Genomic DNA, 13,899 nt, shown 5'->3' on the forward strand with positions numbered 1-13,899 from the left:
TTACAAGGTACATAAATTCAACAGAGAAACTCTACATTGGATAAGATGCCTAAACAGAGAATCTATTCCGCTATCCAAGCCTTCAACATTAGATAACAAAGAAGAAATGTCAAAGACACCATCAAGTTTTTCCCCTTTGTATGCTGCACTTCTCTTGTGAAGCAATTTAGAGGCTAAAGACCACTTGCTACACTTTTGCTCGATAGTTTGTTCAGTGAGAGAGGAAAAAACATCTTGCAAAAGAGAAAAGGTAAGCTCTCTAGCCTCCATTATAAGGGAAGCACAAGCCAACGATCCTCCATCCAAAGATTCACTTTTTCTGGAATTATGCTTCTTAACATCCTTGCATGCCTTTTTTACCAGGGTGCTCAAGTCTCTCACACTGCTTTTTGTACCCTTTGATTCACCCCTTCTAATCGCTGATTCTTGATTTTGGATGTAACATTTCATGGCATCCAAATTCTCTCTTGAAGCGCTGCAAATGTCTAGCAAATTGATAGACACTTCAAGTTCTTGGTCAATCCATCTCCTCTGTTGGCATTGTGAGAGGCAGTTTTGGTTGCTGGACATGGAGAGAACGTCATTGATGCACTCATAAACACGCCCGATGGCCCTGATTGCATCAAGCATTCTTTCGTTATTGACGGAAGAAGACCCCACATAAGCCCTTACTTTGGTGAGCTCTTCTTCCGCCTTGAGCACAAATGAATGCGACCTTGAAGGCAAGCTGTTGGATCGGGAGTGGCAAGCCATTTTTGGTACTGTTCCTTAATTGGAAGAGCTTCTTTCTGGTGATTGATATTAGAAAACTAAGAGAGAAGAGGAAGGTAGGATGAGTTTGATGAGATCCCTTGCCTTGCATCTGCTTATATACCAAATTCACTAATTGTGACGAGCAGACAACAAGTATCTCATGAAGTAAGGTCAACACAATACACATGTGCTGCCAACTGAGGCTCTCAACAGATCTAACCAACAATTTATTTATCAAAATATATTGAATAATTAGAAAGATTCTACTTGTCTTGTTGTTGGGTTTACATGTATGCTAACAGAGTAGTTCTTTTAGGACACAAAACAAACAGGCTGCAGGCGTGCACATTATTTGTTTACAGCTTTCAAGTGAAGTGGGTTGGTTCACCTGAGTTGTCATGTTTCGTCCATTGACAGCATGTCACACCCCGACAACAGGGCAGATAACCCGTCGCGCTCATTAGCGCAAGGCGTTTCAATTATCAAACATAACAATACATACATACATGACCAATGACATAAACCATAGCCACAACACATGATACAAATTTCTTTTAAGTTTCATAATATACATGTATAAACAAATATAATAAAAACCTACTATGGTATAATTAAAGACAAACAAAATACCATACCAAATTTATATTTAAACAAATGTTTACTTTTCATTGTGGCAACTTCTGCAGCTTTGAAATTCGACACCTAGTTTTTGAATATCGCGCTTTGTACCTGGAACCCACAAAGTGGAACGAGGTGAGAGATTATTTAAAATCTCCCAGTGCGGTATTCAGTTCCAGTCAAATTATTCTTAGACTCAACCAACTAAACCACTCATAACCCAAGTTCAAATATGTAAAAATAGCATCAATAAGTTAAGTTCAAAATTATCTTGTAAAATAAAACCAAAACAACACTGAGCACGTTTATAAGAAAATAATAGTGACAATAGAAATCCAAGAGGCAACTTACAAGTTAAACCAATCAAGTATCATAAATAAATAATAATAATTCAAGAAGAAACATGCATTTGTATCCCTATCTTAACATAAACTTAATTTTCCAAAGTGCAATGTTCATATTAACATGATTATAAATTCACAACATGAGATGGTCATATAATGAAATGAATGCACAATTATTCAAACATATAAATTCTCAAATATGCACAATTGTTCAAGTATAGCAATTCTCAAAGGTTTCCTTGGTTTAACATGCGTTACAAGTTCTTGCACCAAGCATAAATCCGGTCATGCGCTACCTAAATATGGCGCCTACACAACTTTTGTTATGGCCATAACCTAAAATTATGCGCTACCCGAATATGGTGCCTACACAGCTACCTGAATAAGCAGCAAAAATGTGGATATTACATGATTATTCATTAATTCAGGGGGAAACAGATAAACAAAAATGCACACCCTCAACCTGTTGTTGTAAGGCGTGAAAGAGGCACTCTGTAAACACATGCATGCTTAAATAAAACAAGCAGTTCTATCGACAAGAAGAATCAAATCTCTCTGTTATTGAATAATTATCTTGCAGGTAGAGTTAGCTGACAAGGGGAAGTCTCAGTTGGCACCATATGATTAAGTTGTTGACTTTGTTTTATCAGATTCTTCTTGTCTCCACGTCCTGATTTGTGAATAAGCAGCAATATTATTATTTTTAATTTATGAGAGTATGGTAATTACAGTTGCACATGTACCATATTTTGTTGTTGGCATTGAAATATACTATATTTTCTTTGGGAAATGAAAATTTTATTAGTTAACAAACAATAGTTCAAAAAAAAAAAATCTTCTAAAGCACCTCTTATTAATCCAAAAATATTAAGAAACAAAACAAAATTTGAAATTAGATGGACTGATGAAATCAAAGAAGTGTCAGCAGCAAAAGGGAGTACGAGTTGTATTATACAATATTGTCTCTCAGTTTCAAATTAGTTTAATCTCATTCTATACACTTGTGTACAAATTTACAAACTACAAAATATTTACGAGCTACAAATATTCAAAAGACAAACTTGACATTGGATAACATTTCTAAACAAAGATTCTAATCCAATCTCTAGTTTTTCAACATTGACTCTCAAAGAAGCAATATCCAAAATCTCATTCCCTTGCTTTTTTATGCACACAATTCTTCTTTTCTGAACGAAACTTGACACCTGGTGCAACTTGCCAGTTTTATCACTTACTGCTTGCTTCGACAAACAGGAAAAAACAGACTGGAGAAGAGAAACGGTGATATCTCTTGTCTCACTCATAAGCAAAATGATGGCCAACACATCTCCAGTCATAGATTTATTCTTTCTAACCACTTGCTTCTTTACATCCTTGTTTGCCTTCTTTACCAGCTGATTGTAGAAGAGCACTCTGCTCTTTATAGTCTCTGATTCACCCCTTCTAATCGCCAATTCCAGATTTTGGATATGATATTTGATTTCATCCAAGTTATCTCTTGATGTACTGCACATGTCAAGCAGTTGGATAGACTCCTCCAGCTCTTGGTCAATGCACCTCCTTTGTTGCTTGTTTGAGAGCTCATCTTGGTAACTTGACATGCAGAGGAGATCATTGATGCACTCATAAACACAGCCGACTGCTTTGATTGCATCGAGGATTATTTCATAAGTAAGGGAAGTAGATCCAGCAGAAGCTTTTAATTTGCTCAGTTCTTCTTCTGCCTTGAGCACAAAGGGATGGGAACTTGTGGGCAAACTAATTGATCGGTTGTGGCATGCCATTTTGATTTGCTTGGCAAGAGAAAGGTTCTTTTGGTGATTTAAATTGAGCAAACGAGAGAGAAGAAAAGATCAGATGTATCTGATAACCCCTTGTCTTCCATATACTTATATACCACGTAACAAACTATGATGAGGAGACAATAAGAATCTGATGAAAACAGAGGCTTTCTCCTTGCCAGGTGTCAGTTGCCGACAACTTAACCTGCTAATTGTTTCATTCAATAATTGGAACGATTCTACCTGTCCTGTTATTGAATGCGATAATGTGCTAAAAAGGTGGTTCTCTGAGGCATTACATCAAACATGTCATGGGCGTGCAATCTTTATTTTTTAATTCGAATAAAAGTGGGTAATCATAGTTGTTATTCCTCACCCACAGCAAGCAAGATGCCTCTGTTAGTTGGGTAGCTAGAATATTAGAAGAGGAGGAAGGAGAGGCAATATAAAACAGTGGAACGATACATGCTCACAAAAGGAATTTTACACGCCTACAACCAGTTTTTCTTGTCTCCTAATATAATTGCACAATAATATAACTAAGCCCAACAACGAGACAAGTAGAATCTTTCTAAGTATTCAATATATTTTGATAAATAAATTGTTGCTCAGATCTGTTGCAATACTGACCTGGATAAGAGAGAGCCTATGCTGGCAGCACATGTGTATTGTGTTGACCTTCATGAGATTCTTGTTGTCTGCTCGTCATAATTAGTGAATTTGGTATATAAGCAGATGCAAGCCAAGAGATCTCATCAAACTCATTATACCTTCCTCTTTTCTCTTAATTTTCCAATATCAATCACCAGAAAGAGGCTCTTTCTTTTAACAAACAGTTCCAAAAAATGGCTTGCCACTCCCGATCCAACAGCTTGCCAGCAAGGTCACATTCTTATCTTCTCAAGGTGGAAGAAGAGCTCAATAAAGTAAGGGATTATGTGGGGTCTTCTTTCCTCACTTACGAAATTATGCTCGCTGCAATCAAAGCAGTCGGGCATGTTTATGAGTGCATTAATGACGTCCTCTGCATGTCTAGAAACCAAGACTGCCTCTCACAATGGCAACAGAGGAGATGGATTGACCAAGAACTAGAAGAGTCTATCAATTTGCTGGACATTTGCAGCACATCAAGAGAGAACTTGTGTGCGATAAAATTTTACATCCAAAACCAAGAATCAGCTATTAGAAGAGGTGAATCAAAGGCTACAAAGAGCAGTGTGAGAGACTTGAGCAACCTGGTAAAAAAGGCATGCAAGGATGTTAAGAAGCATAATTCCAGAAAGAGTGAATCTTTGGATGGAGGATCATTGGCTTGTGCTTCCCTTATAATGGAGGCTAGAAAGCTTACCTTTTCTCTTTTGCAAGCTGTGTTTTCCTCTTTTGCTGAACATACCATAGAGCAAAAGTGTAGCAAGTTGTCCCTAGCCTCCAAATTGCTTCACAGGCGGAGTGCCGCATACAAATGGGAAAAAATTGATGACGCCCTCGACATTGCTTCTTTGTTATCTAATGTTGAAAGCATGGATAGCGGACTAGAATGCCTTTTTCGGCATCTTATCCAATCCAGAGTTTCTCTGTTGAATTTATGTACCTTGTAAATTTTGTAGATGATACAAGTGTATAGTAAAAAATATTAAAGTTGAATTATAAAATGATTTTCTGCTTCAATACCATTTTTGTGGATCCTGGATTGAGTTTTCATCTCTTAGCTGAATTAAACATATGTGAACAGAAAAGTCGACAAGACAATTTTTTTTTTTGACACACTGAAGATTATGTCATGGCAAAAAAGAATTTTTCATGAAAATTTTAAGATAATGGAACAAAAATTTCCGATGGATCTACTATTGAAGATCAATTCATCCTATTTTTGTTTATAGTTGGTTTGTTTTGTAATGACTTCTAATTGATGGATTGTGCTACAAAACCTACACTGTTGTATATGTCGTGTAGAACTAATAGATATTCTATTTTTTTTAATGTAGAACTAATACATACTATATTTTTGTTGTGTAAAACTAATACATATTATATTTTTGTCGAGCAGAACTAATACATATTGCCAAGCCAATGCATATTTTTTTATCAAGGAGAATGTTCGTCATTTTAAGTTATAACACTATTTTTTTCAAGACTATCCAAAGAATTATTTTCAAATTTGTTGTCAAACATTATCTAAAATGAAGGGATAAAGAGAAATAGAGGTTCTCCTTGGATAAAGTTATCCCAATGCCAATTCGTTTCCAAATCTGTCTTTCTGTCTCTCTTGTTTTCTTTTTCCTAGACTCTGTAGTCTGTACTCTTTCGTGTAACGAGATAGTGTATGTGCACAATGACAGATTTGTAGCCTCAGGTCAATTATCCAATTTTCAGTCCAAGAAAATAACAATATTAACTTAGTGCCCACGAACTGTTTGTTGTGACATTTGAATGAGCCACTCAAGCTGCATATTCATAAATTAGATGATGAGACAAGCAGAATCTCTGTGATTATTCAATAAATTGAATAATACAACTTGTTTGTAGAATTGTTTGCAAGAAGAATAAGGGAATCAGCTAGAATTGTTTGTAGAATTGATTGTTCAATTATTTGAAGGAATACAAAAAAAAAAAAAAAAATTGCACGCCCACAACCTGTTTGTTGCAAGGAAGGATAGAGACATGCTGTAAACAAATGCATGCTTAAACCTTAAACAACACAAGCAGTTTGATCGACAAGAAGAATCAAATCTGAAATCTCTTCGTTATTGATTAATCATCTTGCTGGTAAGAGTTAGCTGGCAAGGGAAAGCCTCAGTTGGCACCACATGATTACGGTTTTTACTTTGTTTATCAGATTCTTTTGTCTCCATGTCATGATTTGTAACACCACGTAATGGAAGTACTATATTAAGGTACGATGAAAATAATTTAGATATCTTCTTATTTCTTTAATTAAATAGCTTAGTTTAATATATAAGAATGCAAAATAGACACCTTGAATAGAATTATGTTAATTACAGACCATCAGAAAATTATATAAAAAAAAAAACAAAATATACGAAATACTGACGTTCAACAAAACAACTTTCAATATATTTAATAACAATATTATCAACATACAAGATGTATGTAGATTTATCTAATGAAATAAATTATAAATGTCATCTTAATTAACAAGATATCAACAGTAACGGCAAATAATTATAATATAGTATTAACTAAAACATATAAATTAAGAAACATTATAGCAGCGTCGGTAAGACAAACACAGAGTGACTAAACATTAAGAAATCACAAAAGGGAATTTGAAGTGTGAGTTTGAGATTTTAGTATAATATCTCTCCATAATTAACTTTCCAAGATAACCGCCTTACACATAGCGTATTTTCCTTTGTAAATAGCGACTGTTCCTGTTATCAAATTAATTCGTCTGTTACGTGCATGCCTTCTCTCTCCTTTTATCCCAGAAATTACCATCTCCTTTATTTTATATTTATTTCCCTGCCGCTTCATTCCCCTGGATTGATTGCAAAACAACAATCTTGGGCTTTTATTTTATTCACTGCCGCACATTCTTTTGTGCCAAATCCTATAAACTAAATTACTCTCTTAAACTCCAAACATTACAATCTTGCTAAATCGAGTTGAATCTTCCATGGTCTGAAAAATTTCTTCTATAAGGTACTCCATCTAAACCATGATATTTTATTTATATAATTGTTGTATAAATTTCATCGATTAAAATATGTTAGATTATGTTAGATTGATATATTTAACTAGAGTAATTTTCTGCACGAAAGGTATAAAAGATTTCTTCATTCCATGCATAAATTAATTTATTAGAATATGTTAGATTGTAATATTAGTTAAAATAGGTTCTGCTATTAATTATATGAATTCATGAATAATTAGACAATTATTATACTCATCGATTTGATTCCTCTATTTTGTCATATTTATATAATCTTTATATTATACTTATTTATTTGATAAGAATTTTGAGAATTATATAAGTTTTAACAATTATTTATTTATTAGGAAGTATTATTATTACTTGATAAAATTGTCTTGGTTCTTTGTAACCGGTGGCAATTATTAATAATTTCTTTAATCAATAGTTCTTAAAATTTCTGATGTGCCCAGTTTTGATTTGCCTTTGAAGGATAATAACTTATATATATACTAAAGTCAAAGATGGTCAAGGATTTTGACCGAATTTCATCAAACTTTAGAAATTATATATATTATTTTATTGGATTGTAATTTTTCGCCGATAACCCTAGAGATTATTCACCGATAACCCTAGGATTAATTTTATTACAAATGATTATGTTGATTTACATCTACTATGTTAATTGATAGAGATTTACTAACCGATAACCCTAAAACTATTTTTATTTATTTACAAAGAACTATAGTCTAAAGTCTAAACTTAAAATTAACATATACCTTTTTTTCCTTGAGAAATAAATTACATGTCTACCATCATGTAATACGTTATGATCAAAACCAACATTAATTTAGTTATGATCTTAGGATAAAATAATATTGTATTTATATTCGGGTTTAAATACAAATATGTTCTATTTACATTTCCTTGATTCGTTTAAAACAAACTTTAATATGTCACGTATGATTGTATGGTAAAATAATATCTTATTTAGATCTGGTTTTACATACCGACTACACTTATTCAAGAAATAATACTTGTCTTTTCAATTTTTAATTTCTTTTTCATTCGTATATTCTCTAGGAGACCCAATCCGTGCAAACCAATGTTTTCCAATTTTCATTAAATTAATATTTCTTTGACTTGTGTTTTGTTTGTTTTCTTCTGTTGCATCAATTTGAATTTGAGTATTTTATACTATATATATACATATATAAATTAGTTTGATAATAGTCAGATAGTCAGTTTGGAATTTGATTACGTTAGTAAATTCGTTTGTATAAGTCAGATTAGATAGTAGTAAATATATTTGGTTTATATCTTGAATGACAATCAAATGGAAATATATATATATATATATATATATATATATAGAGATGAGCTATGGTGCATTGCAATGCATAGGCCATGGTGTGCATTGGACCATAAATCACCGATTCAAAGTCCAAATGATTAATCCAAACCGTTCATCTTGTTCTCCATATTAATATGTGCTTGGAGACCAAATTTTACATTTTTTGGAATTTTTTTACTATTTATTAAGCCACTTTGAAAATCGCTGATCCAACGGTGACTGTTTGGAACAATAAAATCAGAAGCCACCGTTGGATCAGCGATTTTCAAAGTGGCTTAATAAATAGTAAAAAAATTCTAAAAAATGTAAAATTTGGTCTCCAAGCACATATTAATATGGAGAACAAGATGAACGGTTTGGATCGGTCATTTGGACTTTGAATCGGTGATTTATGATCCAATGCACACCATGGCCTATGCATTGCAATGCACCATAGCCCATCTCTCTCTCTCTCTCTCTCTCTCTCTCTCTATATATATATATATATATATAGGGTCTGTCTAAATTGCTGCTGGCAGCATTTCAGCAGAGGTGCTGCCGGGGCTATATTTAGCCGTGTGATGTCCAAACAACAAATCCAAACCGTTAGATGTTTAATCTATATTATAATCTACTTGGAGACCAAATTTTACATTTTTTGGAATTTTTTTACTATATATTAAGCTGGTTTGAAAACCGCTGATTTCAGTAAATTTCTGCAGTATTGAAATCAGCGGTTTTCAAACCAGCTTAATATATAGTAAAAAAATTCCAAAAAATGTAAAATTTGGTTTCCAAGTAGATTATAATATAGATTAAACATCTAACGGTTTGGATTTATTGTTTGGACATCACAAAATAAAAAAACAGCGGCAGCACTACCGGCAGAAATGCTGCCGGCAGCAAATTAGCCACAGCCTATATATATATATATATATATAAATATATAAGTGTTAATTTAGAAACCGTGTTACATGGTCTAAGTCTGAGTTATGAAGTAAAGAGTGACGAAGAAGCGGTAGCGAACTACACCACAATAGCAGGTACGGGTTTCCTGGACATTGTCAAATTGTTACTTATCGTTTTGTTTGCATTTATTTATTTATGGAATTATGCATGTTGAATCGAACGATCCTTTTTGTTTTGTTTAGAATACTAGGATAAGATTATTCGATTGATCAACGGATTTTTAAGATGTGTAGTGTAGAGTATGATATTTGTGTGATTAAACGAAACAAACGTGAAAAGTAACGAATAAGTTAAAGGAAAGGGGCCAATATGCGTTGAACGCATGTTGGAATGTATACATTGGGTCTAGTGTCTGACTGGACCCCTCGTTAACATGGCGTTAGTTGGACTTTCCGTCACGGGTCAATATCTTGCGGTGGTTCGAGTCCCCGTTGAGTGAGACAGTTGAACTAGTGGTGGTTTGAGTCCCCCTAGTGAGACGCCAATAGCTGGGGTGGTTCGAGTCCCCTTGGTGAGGCAAAGAAGATCTAGCGGTGGTTCGAGTCCCCGGCTAGTAGCACGGCTAAAATCTAGTGGGGTTTGAGTCCCCCTGGTGAGGCAGTTAAAAACATGAAAGATAACTAAAGAAGTGTATTTGTGCTTGTGTGTGTGTGTGTTTTAAATATGCATTAGTAAGATTAAATGTGAGGATACAATTTTAATTTCTAGTTTGTATTAATAAGTTAATTTGATAAATTCCGGGACTGGAACTAAATCCCGTACTAAGAGACTGTTCGATCTCTCACCTGTTTCCACTTTTACGTGGGTTCCAGGAAATGATGAGGACGACATGGAGCACAAATAAGAGAAACGTGGATCTGGAGATCAACGAGCAGATGGCTCAAGTATCTTTTTATTTTCTTTTTAGTTAAACTTTAATTTTCTCTTTAAAAGTGGATACATTGACTGACATGACAATTATCGGTTTGTTTGTCATGTTTGTATCTCATGTTGAATGTGTGTAATCTACTTAAAATATTTGTGATGTTAGAAGACTCGTTTGATTTTTAAATATTACATGAGTATTTATTATTGATAATGTATGTGATGTGCACACGCCTTACGTGTAAATACGTGGCGGGTTGTCTCGGGGTGTGACATGATTTGTGATTTTGTATATAAGCAGAAGTTTCATTATAATTTATTTTCTTTTTATTTTATGAGAGTGTGGTAAGTACACTTGTGAACATGTACCATATTGTTGGTGTTGAAAAAATGGGAGAAATTGGTCCGAAGCTCTTTGGACCATCTCCATCCAAAGAGATTAGTGAAGTGTCCAATTCAGCTTTCGTTTTAATCAATGAAGATGATGCTTGGACCACCGTTTAAACGTTTAATTAAAATGTAAATATTTTGGCCATATTTATTTGGTGAGCCTAATAAAAAAAACAGGAACCTTCCGGTTCCTTTCAGTGTTTATTAAGGATTGAGTGAATGGTTTTTTCCATTCACTTTTTGAGAATAATAATTTAGAATCATAAAAGCTTATAGACAATTGACAATTCCAAAGCACACCTTTTGATCTCCTTTTCATCCGAATTTGTTAACTTTTTTCTGGATAAAGAAGACACCTTTGACTTTTTTTTTTATTAATTTCTAACTTCAATAATATGAATGTTTTTTTTTTTTGATAAAAGTGGGTAACCCCCACCTGTTTCATATAGAAACGGAAATATTGTTCAATACAAAATTTAATGGGTCAGGGACCTCATTGTGATTAGTTCAGCCACATACAGGTTAACCAAAACAAAACAGTAAACAGTCATCAAAGAGATCAGCAAGGATCATAGTACAAAAAACAAAGAAAGTTTTAGACTAAAATTGAGATCTATTATTACTAAGCGGATTCAGAAACTGAGGATGTGGAAGAGCAATCCATATTGGATTCTTCAGAGGATGGAGACATGGGATTTGTAGAAGTTGGATAAGAGAGAGTATCTGTATCAGACTCCATTCTGGCAATTAGGTAGTCTGATAGGTCCATTTCTCCTGACCCAAGTTCTGCGTCCTCTGAATCGTGAGAATTCTACTCTCCTTGGGTATCTGAAACCGGCAAAAGTGTCAAACTGTCTCCCTGGTACAAATTTTCAACATCCATAGGCAGAATTAAGGTCAGTTTAAAGTAAGTTTCATCATTTCTAATTTTACACCAATAAGAAGTTAAAGAGATAATACTGGTTCCTATACTAGTAAGGGGTGGTATTGGGGTATTTTCAAAGCAAACCTTATTTCTTGTTAACCAAATTGACCATAGAGTAGCTGCTCTAACTAATTCAACTAAAAGTTTGTCTTTAAGGGGTATACAGCAATCTAATAACCATAAATCTTCTATGGTCTCACAATTAAAGTTGAAACCATTATGATTTGCTATCCATAACCAAATGGTTTTAAAATAAGGACAAGTAATAAATAAATGTTCAGTGGTTTCAACCTCCCCACAAAAGAGACAAGCTGTGTTTCCTTGCCAGCCTCTATTGGATAGGTTTGATTTGGTAAGAATTCTATCTTGTTTGAGTAACCATAGAAAAACTTTAATTTTAAGTGGAATGTGTGTCTTCCAGATAGTGGTAAAGTATTTATTTTTAATACCACCAAATTCTAACCACTTATATAGAGAGTGTACTGTAAAAAGACCATGTGCAGTCCATCTCCAGATAATTTGATCAGATACTGTTTTATGGGCAAAGGAGATGGTTTGTCTAAGGTTATTCCATTCTATCAAAAGAATACCAGTTAGTTGTCTATTAAAAGTAAGGGATACAGTGGAGAGTGAGGAGAAGGCTTCAGCTACAGTAATAGTAGGATTTGAGGCAATTTGAAATAAATTAGGGTATAAACAATATAAATTACTATCACCTAACCATCTGTCTAGCCAAAAGGCTGTGTCATGACCATTATGAACTATACGATTAATGCCTAGTTCATAAATATCTCTAAAAGTAAGGATACCTTTCCAAAAGTGGGAAAGTTTAGGAATATCAAGACCTGAAGGGCCATATTTGTATAAGAGTAGTGTTTTCCATTTCCCATGTACTGTGGGATCCTTGAAACGAAACCACCATTTACCAAGTAGTGCAATGTTCATTCTATGGAGATTTAAAACTCCTAAACCACCTTGATCTTTTCCTAAACATACATATTCCCATGCTATCAGATGATACTTTTTATCTACAGAGGAGCTACCTGACCAGAGAAAACGTTTCCTAATTTTATCTATCTTTTTACAAATTGCAACAGGGATTTTGTATATTGATAACCAGTAAAGTGGAATGGCTGAAAGGACTGAATTTAGAAGAGTAACTCTTCCTCCTAATGATAGTAGAGATCCCTTCCAAGTTTGGAGTTTTTTTTCAATTTTGCTAACTAAGGGGTTCCAATCAGCTATGGATAGGGTTTTCCAGTGTAGAGGGACCCCTAGATAAGTAATAGGTAAAGATGTAAGATTACACCCTAATTGAGTTGCTAAGGAGGAAGCAAGAGCAGAGTCAATGTTGAGAGGTACGATTAAACTTTTCTCAAAATTAATTTTCAAACCAGATACTTCCTGAAACCCTACCAACAGATATTTTAAGTTTTCTACCATCAAAGGATCAGCTTCTAAAAAAATTAGGGTATCATCAGCAAAGTGTAGGTTTAATATTTTTGTGTTGTCAGGAAATAGACCTAAACCTCTAATTCTATCACTTTGTTGTGCATTATGAAGTAATCTGTGGAGAACATCAACTACTAGATCAAAAAGGAGAGGTGACAGAGGATCACCTTGTCTAAGACCTCTTTTGCATGCAAAATAAGCCCCTGTTTCCCCATTAAATGAAATACAAGTTCTACTCCCTTGTAAAATGTCGCTAATCCAATGTATAAATAATGACCCAAAACCCCTATACTGAAGAGTTTCTAACAAAAAGGACCAATTGACCATGTCAAATGCTTTCTCAAAATCTAGTTTGAGGAGGATCCCTCTTTGTTTTGTGATTCGAATTTGATGTAATAATTCATGTGCAGTGACTATGTTGTCCCCTATTAATCTACCTTTTATATATGCAGATTGGGAATCATCTATAAGGGGATCAATCACTTTAGAAAGTCTATTAGCAAGGAGTTTTGTAATTATCTTAAAGCTACAATTTATAAGACTAATAGGTCGAAAATTCCTAATTGTAAGAGCATCCTCTTTCTTTGGGATGAGGCAAATGGAAGCTAGATTAAGTTTTGAGATATCTAAGGTCCTATGATAAAAGGCTTGAAACAGAGCCAATATATCTGGAAGAACTATGTCCCAGAAGGTTTGGTAAAAGAGAAAGGAAATTCCATCCGGTCTCGGTGATTTGTTAGGATTACAGGAGAATAAGGTAAATTTTATTTCTTCTAATGTAAAAGATATTTCTAAGGATGATTGCTGAAGTGATGTCA

General features: G+C 34.0%; 3 protein-coding genes across 3 annotated transcripts; 1 reads left to right on the top strand and 2 right to left on the bottom strand.

Moving 5' to 3' along the window:
* On the bottom strand, nucleotides 1-753 carry LOC144567656 (uncharacterized). The gene has a single exon (XM_078317823.1). It carries the CDS (start codon nucleotides 751-753, stop codon nucleotides 1-3), a length of 753 nt encoding a protein of 250 aa, XP_078173949.1.
* Nucleotides 754-2,701: 1,948 nt separating this feature from the next.
* Nucleotides 2,702-3,925, bottom strand: LOC144567807 (uncharacterized). Its single transcript, XM_078317986.1, has one exon. The coding sequence runs from the start codon at nucleotides 3,497-3,499 to the stop codon at nucleotides 2,747-2,749; it is 753 nt and encodes a 250-aa protein (XP_078174112.1). The 5' UTR covers nucleotides 3,500-3,925; the 3' UTR covers nucleotides 2,702-2,746.
* Nucleotides 3,926-4,141: 216 nt separating this feature from the next.
* LOC144567792 (uncharacterized) lies at nucleotides 4,142-5,094 on the top strand. The gene has a single exon (XM_078317974.1). The coding sequence runs from the start codon at nucleotides 4,342-4,344 to the stop codon at nucleotides 5,092-5,094; it is 753 nt and encodes a 250-aa protein (XP_078174100.1). The 5' UTR covers nucleotides 4,142-4,341.
* The last annotated feature ends 8,805 nt before the right edge of the window (nucleotides 5,095-13,899 follow it).

Source organism: Carex rostrata, chromosome 16 (assembly GCF_964058835.1).
Source record: "Carex rostrata chromosome 16, lpCarRost1.2, whole genome shotgun sequence".
Classification (NCBI taxonomy): Eukaryota; Viridiplantae; Streptophyta; class Magnoliopsida; order Poales; family Cyperaceae; genus Carex; species Carex rostrata.